At 36.5% G+C, this 22,090-nt stretch overlaps 1 protein-coding gene across 5 annotated transcripts in view; it reads left to right on the forward strand.

Moving 5' to 3' along the window:
- Nucleotides 1–21,777, forward strand: part of LOC115232327 (protocadherin Fat 4-like) — a 648,900-nt gene extending 627,123 nt beyond the window's left edge. Inside the window, exons 32-35 of one of the 5 annotated variants that reach the window (XM_036508327.1) lie at nucleotides 8,889–8,972; nucleotides 16,667–16,681; nucleotides 19,141–19,173; nucleotides 21,131–21,777. In XM_036508327.1, the coding sequence (XP_036364220.1) occupies nucleotides 8,889–8,972; nucleotides 16,667–16,681; nucleotides 19,141–19,173; nucleotides 21,131–21,485 (487 nt within the window). In that variant the 3' untranslated portion in view covers nucleotides 21,486–21,777. The remainder of the gene's footprint in view (nucleotides 1–8,888; nucleotides 8,973–16,666; nucleotides 16,682–19,140; nucleotides 19,174–21,130) is intronic. The other 4 variants (XM_036508328.1, XM_036508334.1, XM_036508338.1 and 1 more) reach the window with 4 other exon arrangements.
- Nucleotides 21,778–22,090: the final 313 nt, after the last annotated feature.

The raw sequence follows: 22,090 nt of genomic DNA on the forward strand, positions 1-22,090 counted from the left end.
ATAAAGGAAGCAAGTCGATTACATTGACTCCAGCACTCAACTTGTAATTATTTTATCAAACCCGAAAGGACGAAAGGCAAACCCAACCTTGGCAGAATTTGAACTCAGAACGTAATGACAGGTAAAATGTCACTAAGCATTTTGGCTGATGCAGTAACGATTCTGCTAGCTCGCCAGCTTATATTGTCATATTATAATGATTGCATTAATTACTATTTATCTATTAACTATTTAAAAACATCTTGTTACACAGGTGTTTTACACTAATGCATTACACACACACACACAATCATATATGCACATGAATACACAAATCTATTCAGCATGTATATTATTGTTGCTGTTATTATTATTAAGGTGGCTAGCTGGCAAAATTGTCAGCACGCTGGACGAAATGCTTAGTGGTATTTCACCTGACTTAAGGCAGCGAGCTGGCAGAAATGTTAGCATGCCGGGCGAAATGCATAGCTGTATTTCGTCTGCAGCTACGTTCTGAGTCCAAATTCCGCCAAGGTCGACTTTGTCTTTCATCCTTTCGGGGCCGATAAATTAAGTACCAGTTATGCACTGGGGTCGATGTAATCGACTTAATCTGTTTGTCTGTCCTTGTTTGTCCCCTCTGTGTTTAGCCCCTTGTGGGTAGTAAAGAAATAAGTATTTCACCTGACTGAGTTCAAATCCTGCCAGGGTCAACTTTGTCTTTCTTCCTTTCAAGGTTGATAACTTAAGTACTAGTGAAACACTGGGATCAATGTAAATGATTGGTCCCCTACTCCCAAATTTCAGGCTTTGTACTTATAGTAGGAAGTATTATTATTATTATTATTATTATTATTATTATTATTATTATTATTATTATTATTATTATTATTATTATTATTATGGCTGTGAGATGGCAGAGTCATTGGAATGTCAGTCACAATGTCTGGCGGTGTTTCTTTCAAATCACTATGTTCTGAGTTCAAATTCCACAAGGGTAAAATTTGCCTTTCATCCCTCTGGTTTCAAAGTAGCAGTTAAATGTTGGTGTTGTTGTCATTGACTTTTCCCCTCCTCTTCAAAACTACTCACCTTGTGCCAAAATCAGAAAGATTATTATTTATTTTTTGAATTCTTCCTATAAAGAAAATGTTGGATTCTAACAATGAAACAAAGCTCCATCAAAGGGATTTAGCTAAAAGTAACCATGAAGCATTACATGTGAAACTTTAACAAAATCTTCCATATTTTTACTGTTCCACTTATTGTTTCTTTGACAGCTTTTTGAGTTCACTACTTAGACATTTACTAACAGAACCAGGCTAACTGCTGAACCAATTGGTGCAGGCAGCATGGAGCATGGTATCATTAATGTAGAGGGACAACTAGTCTTACAGACATTGGACAGGTTTATTGATGAAGGCAGAGGATAGAAGTGGTCCTATGGGACTGATGCCATAATAAGTGATAGATCAATGTTGGCCTGAAAGGGTAACTTTGGATTTCCAGTTAAAGCTGCTTTGAAGCAACTTTAGCATTTCCCAATGTATTTGGATTCAGGTCTGTCAAACCATTTATCTATCAAAACCTCTTTTGATGTCCGAGGTTATGATGCACACCTAGGGGACATCAAGATTAGTCCTCAATGTTTATAAAAATAGAAAATAATTACATCTGCTGTTTTAATCAGAAGCAGAATTGCCTCCCAGAAATTTTTCTTTCAGCCCTTTTGATATCAACCTGCTTGAGTCTAGCCTAGAACCTATGGTACAAACTATATATTTTAAAGTGATTTAAATTTAAAACCTTCCATCAAAACTTATGTCAATTTATGTTCCAAACACCTGCTGAAGAACAAGATTATTTTATTAAATTCTTCATTATTCTCAAAATTAATTGAAATATGGTACCAAAAGAGTTAAGCAAATAGATTCCATTACGATGACGAAGAAGGGGGAGGAGGAGGAGAAGAAGAAGAAATGAAATAGCTTGATATTTTGACAGATCACTGACCTAGGCTTCACATCTTATAAGAATCAGAGAAACAATCTTCCACCAGTTTGTAAATGACACGCATGACACAAAGAGATAAAATAGGTAATGTAGGAGAGGGGGGAGTGGTAGTTTGATGTAACATTTCTTCTGGACTCTGGCTAGAATTAGCTCAGAGTCAGTGTCTTTATCAAGTTTGACTCCCCACAACTTTACGAAAATAATTCCATTCTGATGCACTTTAATATCAGAAGGTTGCTTCATCAGCGAATGGTCGGTTCTTACATTTTTAATATACAACCCTCTTCAGCTTACCCTCACTCCCCAGCAAGCATGGCTGTGTGGTTAAGAAGTTTTCTTCCCAACCATGTGGTTTTGGTTCAGTTTCATTGTGCAGTGGCCCCAAGCCAAGCAAAACATTGTGAGTGTATTTGGCTGACAGAAACTGAAAGAAACCCATCATATATATACATGTATGTGTGTGTACTCTTGTCTTGGCATCACATGGAGGCTGTAGAACAGGTATTACCATCATGCAAGTGATGGTATTCATTTCCATTCTTCCAAGACAAACACATCTGACAATATGACATTGCTTGATAACAGGTGAAGGTTGGAGACAGGATGAGCATCTAGATGTAGAAAATATGCTTAAACAAATTTCATCTGACCCATGCAAGCATAGAAAAGTGAGAGTTAAAATGATGATGAAGATGTCCAGCAACATCATGTTCAATCATTTCATCAGATTTTTTTAGATTTCTTTTATTTCTCCATTATTAATCTATGCCTTGGTGTTTCCCAGTTTCATTTTGTTGTATCTGTTACACACTGAAGGGGCTTAAGGAGAATGTTCTCTTAAGCCTGATAAACATGTATCCACTTCACATCTTTCAACCTCCCACACAAAGTAAATTACATTTTAAGTGTTGATATTTGAGTTAATTTAACAAAACCTTCCACAAAGATATTAGCAAATAGAATTATATATACATGTTAGTGTGTGTGTGTGTGTTTGTGTATATATATATATACATGTGTGTGTGTGTATACACGTGTTCATATATATATATATATATATATATATGGAAAAAAAGTCAAGATAGAAAATGCTAAAATAATTTTATAAAAAACATTTCAGTACCAGTTTCAGTCATTGTGACTTTTTCAACTGTAATAATTAAACATTTAAATTTAGAAAAATTAAAAGAAAAGTTTTTTTAAAAGAATATTTGTATAGTGTTCAAATACAGGTGGCATTTTCCTAGTTTCTGCCTGTCTCTGTCTCTCTTGTTTACTTTGAATACACCATATATATATATACATATGCACACACACATATATATATATATATATATATATATATATATATATATATAATATATATATATGGAAAAAAAGTCAAGATAGAAAATGCTAAAATAATTTTATAAAAAACATTTCAGTACCAGTTTCAGTCATTGTGACTTTTTCAACTGTAATAATTAAACATTTAAATTTAGAAAAATTAAAAGAAAAGTTTTTTTAAAAGAATATTTGTATAGTGTTCAAATACAGGTGGCATTTTCCTAGTTTCTGCCTGTCTCTGTCTCTCTTGTTTACTTTGAATACACCATATATATATATACATATGCACACACACATATATATATATATTATATATATATATATATATATATATATATATATATATATGGTGTATTCACATGTATTTAAGCACATGGATATAGACCTGACATTTGGTTATAAAGGAAAGGAACAGAGAGTAACTCATTGAAAATGTTTCAGTTTTATCCAACCGTTACCAAAAATTAGGTTAACAGCCTCAGAAAATGTTTCCCATTAGCAAAAATTGTTTTTTTCTTTTTTAATGGTTATGTTTAAATGGCAGTTTGCAGAAAAGAAATCCAGTTGAGAAAATGTCAAATACTACAACTAACAGTAGCATTAAATGTGTGGTTACTCAGCCAACCAAAAATAGCAGCCAAATGTCCCACAGTCTAGAAGAAAATAAAAGCATGTATGATAATGTAGTTTTAGTTATATTCTGTGAAAGTATAGTCGTCATATAAAGACTATTGTTTGTTAGGATGTTGGCCTCAAAATTGTAAACACAGTTTTTGATTCCTGGACTGATTGCACATTGAGACCTTAGGCAAGGTACTTTACATAGTTTTCTTTACTAGTCCAGTCAGTTATATACATGTATGTATATAAATCACACCCCTAATTTAATGTTAAACCCTGTTATGAAATGTTTTTAACCTTTGCTCCATATATAAGTTTTACCTCAGTTTTCTCAGTTACATCCAGGATAAAATAGTGCATCTTACACATATATAAATACAGTAATTCATCAGCCACAGAATGGCATCTTATAGGCTATTAGAACAAAAATATGCCGCAAATCTAAGATGCGGTCAACAACCTGTTAAAAATTATACAGAAGCAATAATAAATTATGTCTGCAGTAAAATTGCAATACATGCTATAAAACTTTTGGTTCTAAGATCTGCACACTAACAGGGCCAGCATTATGTATGAGGGTGCTAAAACCTGGAGGTGCCAGGAAAAACTATTCTTATAACCTTAGCCTTCGTATGGCCATGTGGTTAAGAAATTTGCTTTGCAATCACATGGTATCAGGTTCAATCCCACTTCACGACATCCTGGGCAAGTGTCTTCTACTATAGCCTATGGCCAACCAATGTCTAAGTAAATGAATCTGGTAAATGGAAACTGTGTGGAAGCCCATGCGTGTGTGTTTATTTATCGCATCCCCATCACCACCACTTAACTACAGTGTTGGTTTGTTTACATCCTTGTGACATAACAATTCACCAAAAGAGACCCATGGAATAAACACTAGACTTGAAAATAAGTCCTAGGGTCAAGGCAAAGCTCCAGCATGGTCACAGTCCAATGACTGGAATACGTAAAAGATAAAAGATATCTGCCAACCAAGAATAGCTGTAATTACTGGAACAGTCTTTTAGCAGAAACTTTAATCCTCCCCACTTAAATCATTGATACTGTTTTGTACACAATATCTTATTATCATAAGATACCACTACTACTACTGCTACTGGCTGTGTTTGTAAACAGTCACAACTGAGAGAAGTATTCCTTGTAGTGCTAGTTCTTGGCCATTGAATACCTTGGCACCAGCCCTGCACAGTGCAGGCTTAGAGAAAAGTTACTCTGCATCGCTCTCATTACTCTATGTTGTATTGGTGTAATTGTAGGTTACTACACACACACACAATTTCTCTATAGCTGTATCATTGTAGCAGGCTGTATTGCTGCTCTATAACATACTCCAAATACTGTAGATAAATTTGCTAATATGATACCACATACAAAAAAACAGCAGTGGTGTTATATTTAATTATATGTTGCAAATAACTTGTTTATTTGCCACAAGTAAATTTACTACTGCAACTATATATATATATATATATATATCTTGGGTGAAACACTGTCACGACCACCATCACAATCATATTTTGCATCTATCCTCCTAGGCTTGCATAATTTGACCTAGTAGGGGTGGGGGAAGTATAGTTCATTTTTTTCTTAATACCAGGATTGTTGAAGTAGAGCAGCATTGGCTGTAGGCTTCGAACAGACCAATCACTGTTCCACTTCATACAGGGTGGTAAGAAGTACAAAGAACTTCATTCATTCAAAGGACCTTGGCTTCTCACTGATGTTTACATCTCTTGCCTATATATACCAGCAAAAGTTTTATTTGTGTGTGTATATATATTATATATATATATATCTTGGGTGAAACACTGTCACGACCACCATCACAATCATATTTTGCATCTATCCTCCTAGGCTTGCATAATTTGACCTAGTAGGGGTGGGGGAAGTATAGTTCATTTTTTTCTTAATACCAGGATTGTTGAAGTAGAGCAGCATTGGCTGTAGGCTTCGAACAGACCAATCACTGTTCCACTTCATACAGGGTGGTAAGAAGTACAAAGAACTTCATTCATTCAAAGGACCTTGGCTTCTCACTGATGTTTACATCTCTTGCCTATATATACCAGCAAAAGTTTTATTTGTGTGTGTATATATATATATATATATATATATATACGGTTTAGGCAGTTGAGATTCAAGTGAGTTCTAATGAATTCATATGAATATGGTCCTTAACTAGGATGCACCGGAAATCTATATGGTGTTAACCATACGACAAAGTGGGGTGATTACAAATAGGAAAAAAGCAACAAGAATGGATCAATATATCGGTACAATTGTTTCGTACAAGGACATCTTTAATAAAGCTACAAAAATTGCAGTAAATATAGGTGGCTCGTACTCATCAGCCGAAAAAACATCCTACTATGAACTATATATGGACAAGCACATATTCTGTGAGTTCGATACCTCTCATCGGATCTCCAGGAATCAAACTTTCTTCAATACAGATAAACTCACACCCTCATTTTTATCTTCACTTTCTGGAAAACTAAGTTGTTTTGAAAAAACTTTTTAATAACCTGATATATGACTGTGTAATACTAATTGAACTCTTAGAAACCAATTTGTTATCTAAATTCTCATTTTTATAGAATTATCCATGATGTTTCACGAGTGTAACATTACCCCCTTTGATGTTTGGGAATCTCAGATGTTTTTTCGGCTGATGAGTACGAGTCACCTATATTTACTGCAATTTTTGTAGCTTTATTAAAGATGTCCTCGTACGAAACAATTGTACCAATATATTGATCCATTCTTGTTGCTTTTTTCCTATATATATATATACGTACACACACATACATACACACACATACACACTCTCACACACACTGACAGGCATTGTTGTGTGGCTAAGAAGTTTGTTTCACAACCACAAGGTTACAGGTTCAAACCTACTGCTCAGCACCTTGAGCAAGTGTCTTCTGCTCATGCTCCAGGCTGACCCAAGCCTTGTGAATGGATTTAGCAGATGGAAACTATGTGTGTGTGTGTGTGTATGTGTAAGAGGGAGCACTGATATTCCACTGGTCACTACAAAAGCAATGTAGTTCTTTTGCTTAAATTGCTTGCAGACATTATGGTCTGTTGTTCCACACTTTTGAAAACCTTTGAAATATTAAAGATTCCTTACCAGAAAAACAGGTAAGGGTTGGTTATAAGAAGAGTATCATCTGGCCATAAAATCTTGCCTGGAAACCAGTTCTTGTCTAAGCTATCCTAACATGGGGGAAATGGATGTTAAATGAATTGTAGTGACGCCGTCTTGGAAATTGCCTGCACGCATGCGCAGAGTTGGATTCTTCCGGGAGGCCTGCCGGAAGTTCCCTCATGCAGAAAACTAGCAGCAGCAAAGTTTCCCTCACTCGGCCTCTCGAAAGCTGACAGCCAAACAGGACGGTTGTGTTTTAGCAGCTCTCTCTCAAGCTGCCACCTCGTGGCCTTGCTACACTATGCTTGAATGGACAGGATTGGCTCAGTGAGCTGGCAGAATCGTTAGCACGCCGGGTGAAATGCTTAGTGGTATTTTGTCTGCCATTACGTTCTGGGTTCAAATTCCACCAAGGTTGACTTTGCCTTTCATCCTTTTGGGGTCGATTAAATAAGTACCAGCTACACACTGGGGTCGATATAATTGACTTAATCCGTTTGTTTGTCCTCTCTGTGTTTGGCCCCTTGTGGATAGTAAAGAGATAAGATTGGCTCACTCCACTTGACTACAGCGATGAGCTCCTAAGCTGCCGATTCGCCCTGAAGAAAAATGTATATATTCCAAATTCAGAAATAAAGTATTTATGCTGTTGAAGTTATTCGAAAGTCTTGACTCTTTCCTTCGATTAATATTTTAATGTAAAGGATGAGAGCTGCACCCATCCAGTGTTACAGACCTTTCATCCTGTTACAATTGGCATGTGCTTGCATGTGTGTGTGTCTGTTTGTATAGAGATAAATTCCTCAGCATTTAAAGTTGACGCTTCATCCCTTTGCTGCTTGATGCAGTCCTTCAGGTGACAAAATGGGTTGAACATTGAGAGAAAATCTGAATATCAGTGGAGTGTATCATCAGCTTTAAATGAATGTATAAACATTTATACATAGGGGCAGGCATGGCTGTGGTGTTAAGCAGCTCACTTTGCGACCATGTCACCTTGGGTTCAGTCCCACCACGCAGCATTTTGAGAAAGTGTCTTTTACAATAACCCCTGGGCAACAAATGTCTTGTGAGTGAATTTAGTAGACAGAAGCTGTGTAGAAACCCAGGGTGTGTGTGTGTATATGTACACATATACACATATGTGAATATGTCTTTGTATCTATGCTTGACAAACAGTACCGGTTTGTTTACATCCCCATGACTTAGTGGTTTAGCAAAAGAGACTAATAGAATAAGTAACACACTTAATAAAAGACAAGTATGGCCACAGTGGAATGACTGAAACAAGTAAAAGATTATATTGAGGACTTTTTCTCCCACATGTACATCGAAATGTATGTACATGTTTGTACTTACTAACTTATATCCCATGTTCACTCTTACAATATTTGCGAAGAACTTTTCCAAACCTTCAACATCATGGACATGTATATTCATTTTCTTTCATGCCATAACTGTCCTACATGTTTATTTTCCATATCCACACATTTCTTTAATCACTCCATATCAGAGTTTCATAAATTTATCATCAAAATCTATTTCAATTTCAAGACCTTATTTATTGCTTCTCTTGTTGTTTTTTTTTTAATTATTTTGGGGGTTTTTTCCTCCCTTTATTCTTCTTTTTAATGTGAATGTTTCTCTTGGCTCTGTGTCTCTCTCGCTTCCATTTAAGTGACGGAGACCTGGATCATGTGTGTTCTGTCTCATGGTTACTAAAAACTGTTAGGGTTGGTAACTCTCCATTTATTGTAATGCTGTATTTCAGACGTACACAACGAAGACCTCGACAGATGCCTCCAGAAGAGGACCAATACCATGAAGCTATTCATGATAAACATTCCCTACCTCAGTAAGTATGACCAACTCCATCAGAATGCTACATGAGTTAAGACACACACACATGCAAGCATTCACTTATCAGCCATTATCCTGATACAGATCATAAAAGCAAACCATAATTCTTGTACACAAAATGAAATATCAAAGAAATAATATACAGATATTAATAGTTATCGCCATACTAATATGGCAGTCTAAATATAAGACTAAAGCTGTCGCTGATTAGCTCCAAGAGGCCACCGCCTCTAGCTAGCTATATGACACATGAACCTGCGTCCATTACAACCTTCGAACAGGGGAGGTCAGCCGCTTCACCTTGCTAGTCAGACATCTGCAGACATGTTTCAGGGTTGTTGCCCTTTATCAATGCAGCATAGTCAGAACCGTCTGTTCGAAGATTTTATTTACCTAGTTACAGTGGAATACATCCACTTGTTTTCAATAATAGAAATATTAAAATTACTAAGTCTCTCATATTAGTATGGCGATAACTATTAATATCTAGTAACGCTGCCGTAATCTCCTTTAGAGAGACTTAGTAATTTTAATATTTCTAATATATAGATATTTAGCTGTAAACTGTTAGCTTTTTTCTGTCTTTGTAAGTTCTTAAAATCTAGGAAGTTAAATAAACTCCAATGATGTAGTGAATATTATTCTGTCAGAAAATCCACTGGCTAAAAATTAGTTTAAGTCTAAAAGAAAAAAATAGTTTCCAACTAATAGATTGAAAATGATACAAGAACAAAACTGTTGTGAGATTGAATGTGTCAGTTTGACTCAATGAGATAATAATGTCACCTGATTATGGGTAGTGGTAAGTTTGGCTGGTTAACAGCCTGTAGAGATTAAATAATATCCTCATACAGGACTTAGTGCTAAATTTGTTGGCAAACTACTTCCCAAGTTTCTGTTTGCTTGTAACATTGCCATCTTTTATAAAAAAGAGTGTAAAGAATTAGTTTTATTTTTCATGTTAACTTAGAGACTAAATAATTGTCAAAATATTTCGCTTGTTTTGATAACAATTGTTATTAGTTACTCTGAGAAAGAGGAACTATACTGCAGGCTTTCACAGTGAGGTTTATGAAGATGATATTGAGTTTGAAGCCGTACAGATGTGAAAATAACAGTCACAGTAAATAATGGAGATGTTTAGTGTGACATGAGAGTGAAACAATGATTTATTTTAGCCAGTGTGGGTGGAGCCCTGCTATCAGACAAACATGGATAGAAAGTGGACAGGGAGATAAATTAAGAGGATGTCATACAGTTGACAAATTCAGAGGAGCAGGGGCCATTGTAATAGGAGCAAATGAGACAAAATAATACAGTATGTCAGTAAATGGATATAGTGTGATGATAAAGGCTTGTTTATCAGATGGATGATCATGGTTGTATGGAGATCACATATGCATGAACATATGGCTGTGCTATCATAGATGTGGTGGTATTTAACCTGACTAAGCAGACCTAAGATAAAAAGCTTTCCAACTATGACTATCCATCTTGTTTTCAGGTTCAGTGTACCTAGGACCACACTACCGATTTTGTTGCCCCAATGTGAAATAAAGTGTCTTGCTCAAGGATAAAACACTCTCCCCAATCCTGGAACCAAACTCACAAACTTATTTTCGTGAGACCAATGCATGCTGTGTATTCTCCATTTGTCTCTTTTACTCCTACTACAGCGGTCTCTGCTTGTCTGAACTTGCCAACTGTATGATACCCACCAGATGTAACTACTTGAAATAGGAAATGTATTTGCAATTAAACGAGTCAGAAACTAGTCTGATCTGAAGTAGTTTCTCTGATGTGTAATGTCTGGGTGAGGCAGAATGCTAAGTGCTGTCGTAGAAAACTAGATCGCCATCATTCTATTGATAGATGTTAGAGGTTATTACATATCAACAGTCTAATACTGGGAGTGATTTGTTCAACTAAAACTCTTCAAAGTGGTGCCCCCCCCCCCCAAGCATGGCGACAATCCATTGATTGAAGCTAGCAAAAGATAAAGGTTGATAGAATAGTGTGTGTGTCCGTAATTCATACTCACTGTTGAAAGGTCGTTCAACAGGAAGTTTCCAACGCAAAAGTTGAAAAAACTGAATGAAACCCATGAATGAGTGAACACTTTCGTTACACAACTCTCCAACCAGAAGCAGTTGAAGCTTTTGATGATGAACAAGCATGACTGGGGGGTCAGGTTGTCTTCCCTAAGTGACCTTTTATGAGGATAGCACTTAAGGCTCTGATGTATAAGCCTGTATAGATTTAGGGGCCCAGAGTGGGAGGGATTACTAAACTCAAAGGCTGCCCCAGGTGATGCCGCATGTTCTACCTCTGCCACTCTGCTGATACAAAGAGCTATAGCACTGCTTTTACCAAAATTTCAGAACTAAAACATTATTGGTATGTGATGTTTACAGGTATTTGTGGAATTTGGTTCTATGTTGTGATTTTCTTACAAACCCATGTTGGTATTTTTCTTATTATTTTCCTCTCTCGTTTTTAGACTTTGCTCCAAAAACATTTCTAACAAAATTGTTGTTCTGCTCTGTGATAAGTTTGCTTTACACACCTGTAAGAGTTAGCACTTCCTTCTCTAAGCCTAGATTCGAAATTGAATCCAAGAATCATCAGTCGTCAAAAACCAATGCATGTATAGGCACGAAATTTAAGGATCTCTTTGTTCTGTCAAAAAGTGATTGATCATCTCCCTTTGACCTGCGACTTCAGCCATGTCAGGCGAAGTTCAACTGGACAAGCGCTGACCTACTTAGGTAGTAACTCTGTTGCAGTATGTCTATCTTTCTAGCTGTCTCAAATATTATAAATACAACGGGGAAAACAGAGAAGACAATTGCAGCGAAGACGGCAGCAGACAGATCTATCTCACCCCGCGTTTTGGAAATGACAGAGAAATGCCTACAGTATCTATCGACTACTGTTTCGAATGATTCACGCACACACACACACCCACACACACAAACATATTCATCTTTAATATGTGTTATATACAAGCAATTCGTAACAATTGCTTACATTTGTATGTAGTGTACTTATAACCCATGTAAATAAATCCCTTTTTAATCATGAAACAATTTATGTATTTATTTACATACACACACATCCACTACACACCTTTCAAATAGATAATCTTATTGTATCATAATTAATTATAGAATTGATAATTAATTACAAAATTCTAAAAACAAGAAATTCATAATGTACAGACATGGCTGTGTGATTAAGAAGCTGACTTTGTAAGCACATGGTGTCTGTTCATTCCCATTGCATGGTACCTTGGACAAATCCCTTTTGCTGTAGCCCTAGGCTGACCAATGCCTTATAAGTAAATTTAGTAGACAGAAACTGTGAAGAAGTCCTTTGTGTTTGTATTGCCCCCCCCCCACTACCACACAAATACCAGTTTAGTGACTCACCAAGCTAATGATAAGATTGGGCATTTCCACAACAAAACTATTTTGATTTGAGTGAAGGCTTTCAGAACAAAAATTAATCAAACTACAATCAGTTGCTATCATCATCATCGTTTAACGTCTGCTTTTCATGCTGGCATGGGTTGGATAGTTTGACATGGAACTGGTTAGCAGGGATCTGTCCAAAGGCGGCAAGCTGGCAGAAACGTTAGCACGCCAGGCGAATTGCTTAGCAGTATTTTGTCTGTCTTTACGTTCTGAGTTCAAATTCCGCCGAGGTCGACTTAGCCTTTCATCCTTTCGAGGTCGATTAAATAAGTACCAGTTACGCACTGGAGTCGATATAATCAACTTAATCCCTTTGCCTGTCCTTGTTTGTCCCCTCTGTGTGTAGCCTCTTGTGGGCAATAAAGAAATAAGGGAGCTGTCCAAACTCCAACTGTCTGTTGTGGCATGGTTTCTACAGCTGGTGACCTTCCTAATGCCAACCACTTAACAGAGTGTCCTGGGTGTTTTTTACTTGTTACCAGCATGGCTGCATTTACACACCCCCAGCACAGGTGCTTTTGAAATAGCACCTACACCTGAAAGGACAAGCTTGTATGTGTGGAAGACAACAATTTTACTTACCTGGACGAGTCTTATCAAGTACAGCAAATCGCCACATCTGCCAGTCCTTTGTCATTTCCTCAATGAGGCCCAGCATCTAAAGATCTTTTCTCACCATTTCATCCCACATCTTCCTGGGTCTACCTCTTCCACATGTACCCTCCACAGTTAGAGCTCGACTCTTATGATAAAATACTTTCTCTTTGGCAACTCAAGAATGGATTTGTAATGAATTAATAAATAAATGATAATTACAATCTTACAATTATAAATCAATTTTTTGTGCCAATGCAAACGACCTTGTTATTTTGGCTGATAATTTAGAAAAACGGTGTACTCTTTTACTTGTTTCAGTCATTTGACTGCGGCCATGCTGGAGCACTGCCTTTAGTCGAGCAAATCGACCCCGGGACTTTTTCTTTGTAAGCCCAGTACTTATTCTATCGGTCTCTTTTGCTGAACCGCTAAGTTACGGGGACTTAAACCCACCAGCATCGGTTGTCAAGCAATGCTAGGGGGACAAACACAGACACACAAACATATACACACACACTTATATATATATACATATATACGACAGGCTTCTTTCAGTTTCCATCAACCAAATCCACTCACAAGGCATTGGTCGGCCCGGGGCTATAGCAGAAGACACTTGCCCAAGATGCCACGCAGTGGGACTGAACCCAGAACCATGTGGTTGGTTAGCAAAAATTAGTCTGTTGTTTTGTTTTTTTTTTCATATTCGGCTAAGAACAAACATAAATTTTTTCAGCATTCAAATTGACCTGTCAAATGTAATGCTTATTTATTCACATTGTTTTGAATTAACCATGCTTTATCTTGTAGCTTTGAGATTTCAACAATGTGATTGTTTGTGCTTTTAATGACATTGTCAAGTAGGTGGGAAAGGCTAGATGTGGCCAGTTTTAACAGGGAACAGGTAGAATATTTGGGTCTGGATATGGCCAGTTTAAGGGTTAGTGTAAAGCCCCTGAATAGTTATCTTCATATTTCTCTCTCACTCTCTCTCGTGTGTGTGTACATACATACAAGTAAAGAGAGATATACACAGACATATACACACACACACACACACACATACATATATATATATACATGCATATATATATGACTTTGCCTTTCATCCTTTCGGGGTCGATAAATTAAGTACTAGTTATGCACTGGGGTCGATGTAATCGACTTAATCCCTTTGTCTGTCCTTGTTTGTCCCCTCTATGTTTAGCCCCTTGTGGGCAATAAAGAAATATATATATATATATATATATATATATAATATATATATATATACACACACATATACACGTGTGTGTGTAAACACACACTTACATACATGTTACTTTATATCAGATAAGAAAGATGTTTTTTTTTATTAAAACTGACACTTGTGAGTCAATTCTCAGTTTCAGTTTTAAAAAAAAACACCTGATAAACACTCACTCACGCAAGCACACACACACACACACACACAGACAGGCATACACACAAATATGTGTTATCATCATCATTTAACATCCATGTTCCATGCTGGGCATGAATCAGATGGTATGACATGATCCAATGAGTCCAAGGACTGCCTCATTCTCCAGTCTACTTTGGCATAATTTCTATGGCATAATTTCTATGGCTGAACACCCTTCCTAATGTCATACATATTTTTATTTACACGCATATACATGCATAAAAATAAGCATACATATATGTACGATAATTACTCCACTAATTTTGACAGAGAATATTTCTCCTCAATAAATTGCATGACCTTCACTTTGAATTAACATGTGGCTGAGTATTCATACATGTATATCTCATTAATGCAATATGGAGGTAGACTCAGCAAGACAAAGCATGTGACCAGGCATCCGATGTCCTTCTACCCAAATTCTACAGCAAAAAAAAATCTGTTCTCCTCTCTCCCTTTCTCTCACACTTTAACCCCTCATCACCTTGCATAAAGCTGCCTCCTTGGGGTTTGTAGTCGTGCAAGTGCAAGGGAGCTTCACTGGTGCTGGAAGCATAGGAAAAGTACCAAGTGCATGCTGTAAAGTCATTGGTGTTAGGAAGGGTGTCCAGCTATAAAATCCATGGCAAAGCAGACCATGGAGGATAATGCAGTCTTTGGACATATCTCCTGACAAACCATCCAACCCATGCCAGCATGGAAAAATGGACATTCAATGGTGATGATATATTTTGTAAGATTTTGTTGTCTTATAACAGATGTGACCAGAACTCATCCCCTGTGTTCACATTTAAAACCACTCGTTGATGTGTGCTGGTGAAAGATAATTATTTAATCCTTGGGACCAAAACAATAATTTATGATGTTACACACTTATGAATATGTAAAATTCAAGATTATTTTTCTCTGCTCGTATGTTGGCCTCCATAGGTTTTTATGTATGTGTAATTGACTTAAAATATAAAATCTATGATTAGTTTAGTTTAGGACAATGGTTCTCAGCCTTCTAAAGCTCAGAAACCCCTTTCACTGCATGTTTTGCAAAAAAAAAAAAAAAAAATAAGCTGGAGCTAATTTTGCCCGAAGGTTTGTCATCCACATCCAGTAAGTGTCTATTTCGTAGATATTTACTTGGATTAGTGTCCCTACATTAAATATTTATGGAAATTACTAAAAACGGAGTAGGTGTGGCTGTGTGGTAAGAAGCTTGCTCCCCAACCACACAGTTTCAGGTTCAGTCCCACTGCATGACTCCTTGGGCAAGTGTCTTCTACTACAGCCTCAGGCCAGCCAAAGCCTGGTGAGTGGATATGAAAGACAGTAACTGAAAGAAGCCCCTCAAATATGTATATATCTGACAACTGGTATTGGTCACTGGCATGGATGTTTCTATATGTCACCATTGCTGGTGCTTTTACATATCACCAGCACCAGCCGCAACTACAATTTCACTTGTTTTGATAAGTCTCTAGCACAGCAAATCACCAAAGGTCATGATCTCTTGTCATCGACTCTGTGAGACCCCACATACAAAGATCATGCTTCACCACCTCGTCCCATGTCTTCCTGGGTTTACCTCTACCACAGGGTCCCTCCACAGTTAGAGATCAGCACTTCTTTACACAGCTGTTCTCATCGTTATCTTGTTAAACTCTGGTATTTTATTGGTCTCTTTTGCCAAACTACTAAGTTACAGTGATGTAAACAAACCAACATAGGCTGTCAAACACAGACACATGCATTTTCCTCTTCCAAATTCACTCATTGGTTGGCCAAGAGTTAAATAGAAGAAACTTTCCCAAGGTGCCATGCATTAGAACTGAACCAGAAGCCACATAGTCGCAAAGCAAGTTTCATTACCATTCAGCTGTGCATAGTTTGTGATTGTTCACATTTAGGGAAGGGAAGGAAATTTTAATGACTTGCTGAACTCTCAACTTTTTGATTATTACTGTCTTTCTTCTATTTGAAAAGGAGAATCGTTGCCCAAAATATTACAGAATTGTTAAACATATCTCATGTATAATCACTTTGTCTCTTATACAAATACAGTCTGACCCTTTTAGTTTCAACAGCTCAGTAGAAAGATCCTAAATTAAATTTATGTCTTTTTATTTCTTCAAGAATTTTTTAATAGAAATTACATAGAATTTTTTCTTCTTTTTTTTTCAGAAAAACAGAATTTTGGTATATATTTGAAGTGATAGTTTTCATTTCAATACATTCTTTAGTCTGTCCTCTATCTATTAACATTGGCTTTAGTGTAAGAAGGAAGGTCAATGGTGCAAGATTTAGTCAAGACAGCCTAATAGTATTTAGGTTCACAGAAGAAATTGTTGAAGTGAAGCTGATGTAGATTGAGGAAGTCCCTTTTTGTTTTTTAACTTCACTAAAATCATATCAACTACAATATTGTTTATATACAATGTTGCTGAAAAGTGAAAAATTACCTTTAAATCTTTTTAAAACATTAATTCCATGCCATTTCACTGTCGTTATTATTTTGCCAACGCTAAATTCTGCATTCATCAATACTTTAATAACAATGTATTGTTATTATTATTATTATTATAACACTACATAGCATTTATTTGAATTTAAGTATTTTTATACAAAGTAAATATCTGAACTTGAAGAAATGTTTCTGTGCTCTGATAGAAATAAGCTGTTCAACAAATGTTCTGTAATATTGTTGCTAATCCTAATCTCTTTTGAACGTAAATAGCCATAAGATCTGAGAAAAGAAACTCTTCTGTTCAATGCTACTCAAACATAGTCAGTAATACTTTAATGCAGTATGCAAGTTGTGGAAATTTAAAATGAACCCTGCTCAGATATAGAGACATAAAGCCTTTCCCTGCAGATAGCTGTAGTATATGCTGCAATGACAAAGATATAAATCTATATGATCATCATATTTTAACATCTGCTTTCCATGCTGGCATGGGTTGGACAGTTTGACCAGAGCTGGTTCTAGTCTGGTTTGGCTTGGTTTTTACATCTGGATACTCTTCCAAATGCCAACTACTTTACAGTGTGTGCTGGGGGCTTTTAACGTGGCACCAGCATGATGTGATATATATATATATATAAATGGGGTTCCTAACATTTTTACATGGACCATTTGAAAATTGTGAATTTTAAAACTTGAAACCTAAGGTAGTTCAGAGAATCCACAAATAATGTATTTATCCACCAAAGCAGTGTTGAATACACATTCTCAGTGTTCACTATCGTGTGTATGTATATATATATGATATAATAATTGTAATTAAGTTCAATTGATAAGGGAATTAAGAATGGAGAGTTGACCCTAACAGGTTTTATTTTGTATTTTGGGTTTTCAATCAAATTTTGCTTCTTCCTTCCTACATTTCTTCATGTTATCTCTGTTTCCCCATGCTAACATGGGTTTGAGAAATATATGATTGAGGCATTATTTCAGTTGGATGCCCCTCCTGTCATTAACCCTTACCTGTTTTTCAGACAAAAGATCTCTTCTTTCACACATCTTTAAAGGTACAAAAACTAATGGATGATTTGAGGGTGGGAAATGACCACCACTACTTGTAGCTCAGTGTAATATTCAGAAAAAACAAATACAACACATACATAAGATTTTGTTTGCACATATATATATGAATAAGGCTTTAGATACAATATAAATCATTGACAGAGCTTGTATTCTGTCCCCAAATCTTCTTCTAATCACACCCTACTGGACATACCTGACAACTTAATCCTAGATATACTAAAAGTTTGGGAAGGTTAAGGCTGATTGTTTATGATCGTAAATCTCACCTGACAATCCTTTCTACTATAGTCAAAAGGCCGGAAATTTTGAGGGAGGGGGGCCTGTCAATCAGATCGACCCCAGTACACCACTGTTACTTAATTTATCGACCCTGAAAGGATAAGTTGACCTTGGTGGATTTTGAACTCAGAATGGAGCAACGGGCGAAATACTGCAAAGCATTTTGTCCAGCATGCTAACGATTCTGCCAACTTGCCTCCTTAATCTCACCTAGTGCTAAACAACATCTCAGTTCAAACTCATCATGCAATATGAATAGTAGACCAAAGGTGACAAGCTGGCAGAATCGTTAGCATACCAGGCATTTTGTTTGTCTTTACATTCTGAGTTCAAATTCAGTTGAGGATAACTTTGCTTTTCACATTTTCGGAATTGATAAAATAAGTAGCAGTTGAATGCTGAGATCGTTGTAATCAACTTGCCCCCTCCCTCAAAATTGCTGGTGTCTTGCAATATAAATGCTAAACCTCAACTATCTTCAAACTGTTATAGGTATCACTTCTCTTGCCCTCCACCCTACTTCCATATTTCACATAAATCGAGTTAAGTCCAGGTTTGCAACTCTAAACAACAAACTTCACAATGTAGTACAGTGGTTCCCAAACCCTTTTATTTAAATGAATTTTCCATGGACCCCTTTTAATATGCTTATCCTTATATATATAGAAAGAGAGAGAGATAGATATATATTTGTATATACATTATTTACATTTGATGGATATTTGTCCTCATCTTGTTGTTATACCCTCTAGTCTTCATCAGGTGTCTTGGGGAACCTGGGTTCTCATTCCTAAAGTATTTTTTCAATGTTATTATTTTTATTATTATACAGGTCACTGCCTGGAATTGAACTTGGAATCTTGGGGTTAGTAGCCTGCACCCTTAATCACTACACCATATGCCATGGGCAATTATGGAGTGAATTTTAGGGCTTATAAATCTAATATTTTCCTAATTTCCTTAATACCAGTTCCCATATTCTACTCATATCTGCTCTCGGTCTGCTTTTAGTTTCCGTATTTTCCAGTGGTGTTCTCTATTAACTTCATCCCACAGGGGGAGGTGGTCTCCATTTTCCCATACATGATCAGCTATACTCGATTTATCAATATCTCCCAGTTTTGCGATGTTCGTCTCCTTTTATTTTGAGGAGGTGACATATTTCACCTTTGTATAACCTACCATAGCTGCATGGGATGGAGTACATGCAGTTTTTGGTCATATTCTCTTCTATTGGTGGTTTTACTCGAAGGCGATATTTGTGAAGTGTTGTATTACTCTTGAATACTGTCCTGATATCATATGGGCTGCATATCTTTTGTATCTTTTCGGAGAGGCCTTTCACATAGGGTAGAAAGACTGTGGACAATTTATTGGTTTCCTCCTCTCTTTTCTTCATAATTGGAGTGGATAGTATGTTTTGGGGTTAGTTGTTGCTTAATAGATCATTATTGAACTTGATCATTTCTTCGTGGTGTGTATCATGATTGCTACTTATATTCTTTGCATGATGTTTTAGGTACTGAGCAATCCTTCTCTTTACACTGTATGGATGGTGGGAATTGAAGTTGAGGTATCGTCCAGTGAAGGTTGGCTTGCAGTATACGGATGTCCTGAATCCATACTTGTGTGTTATTAATACATCCAGGAATGCTAGCTGATTGTCTTTTTCCTTTTCCATTGTGATCTGTATGGATGGCTTTATTGAGTTCACATGATCTAACAGCGCTTGGACATCTTCCTGGTGAGGCCAGAGTATAATGGTGTCATCAACATATCGTAGCCACAGGGTTGGTTTTAATGGTGTTGATCCTAAAGCCAAATTCTCAAAGTATTCCATGTATATTAATATATATATATATATTTATAAGTGTGTATACATACAAAAATACATACATACATACATATATATACGAAATTTTGAATTTAGTTCATGGACCCCCAGTGCTACCTTTGCAGACCATCAGGGGTCCACAGACCCCAAGTTGGGAACTACTGATCTAGTACTTTACACCTACCTGAGATCAACCACAATACAGTACTATCACATACGCATACATACCTGATACCAGCCATATGGTTACATGCACATTACATGAGAACAATCTTATATCTGCAAGCACAAACGTTACTTAATACCATTCTCACACACACACACACACACACACACACAAATTCTGCATTGCATTATGGGAAAAAAATAGCAGCCAGGTAATCTACACTTACCAACACCCTGCACCTACTGGTACCTTCTGTCTCATTGTTCTCTGTCTCTTCTACTGCTACTACAATGGTTTCAGTTTGCTGTGTTTGTGCAATCTTTCCTAAACTCGTACAGTGCACGTCTCTCTCTCTCTATCTCTCTCTCCTCTACCTGTCATTGTGTCATCTCCTGCCTGACAACCCATACTTTTCACTTCCTCTCAACCTCGACACTCTAAAAGCCACACCATGCTTTACACCCTGTTAAGCTACCACAATAATCTTATCTTTAACAAAATCTTGTTATCCCAAAAGTCATGTAACATAAAGTAGAGGAAAATTCTCAGTATTTATGATGGGCTGAAATTTGGTATCAATTTCTAATTGGAGCAATTTTCTTGTTAATTATATATATCGGCAAATGTATAAATGTCACACATTCTAATGTTAACAACTGAAATCTCGTTCAGATATTGCTATCTTTCAGTCTAAGGAGGTGTTTGGGGATTTTTAAAGTCAGTCAGCAGTGATCTTACTCCATCTCAGTTTAATAAATTTGTTAAGTCATTATCTAATCTACTTCTGCATCTTGCTGACTGTTTTTCTTGTTTCTTTTGCAGCGCTCGCCGCCCTGATCTTGTCCGTGCAACGCGACACGATGGCCATGAAAGCCAGCAGTTACTTTCACCCAGCATGAGAGCTGGTGCCAAAGACAATGCTTACACTCACCTCCGTAAATCGACCGGCCCCATGGGTGGAGTCAGTCTGCCCGGACTCGGTCCCGAACGCCACTTCATGGACTCTGCATCACCCTCTTCCAACACTCCGTCACGAAACACACTGGAAACTGACTATGCCATTCCTGCGATTCCAGATCCTGATTATGAAGATTTCCCGCCACCGCCACCCCACCTTGAAGACCCCTACATGATGGTTTCGACTCCAAAATTAGCTTCTTTTAGGTCCAAAGTATGATAACCTGTACATAGAAGCATCTCGTAAGATATTTCAGCTGGAACACTTTCATATCAAAACAATGTTAAGAAACCAAAGAGTTTCTTTCCTATAGCTCTACATATGGATAAACTGTCTGTAACACACTCACACACCCTTGAAAGTGTTGCATATGTATGTCTCTTGGGATGTGTGTCCCTTTCTTTCCAACCCTATCTCTTCTCTATCACATATACACACACACACATGTATATGTGTATGTGTATACTTTCTCATACATGCTTTCAAGCATCTGTATGTGTATGTATATATATATATATATATATATATATATATATATATATATATGCATATACATATGATATTTATATATACACACACACATATATATATATACATATATGTATGTGTGCATGTATGTATATTTATATAATATATATATATATATATACATGTATAATATATGTATATACATGTATAATATTTGTATATACATGTATATGTATATATATATACATGTATAATATATGAAAGTATATATATATATGCATTATATATATATATACATACATATACCTACACATATATACATACATATATATATACATGTATATACATACACATAT

The sequence above is a fragment of the Octopus sinensis genome, linkage group LG1, assembly GCF_006345805.1.
Source record: "Octopus sinensis linkage group LG1, ASM634580v1, whole genome shotgun sequence".
NCBI classification, from domain to species: domain Eukaryota; kingdom Metazoa; phylum Mollusca; class Cephalopoda; order Octopoda; family Octopodidae; genus Octopus; species Octopus sinensis.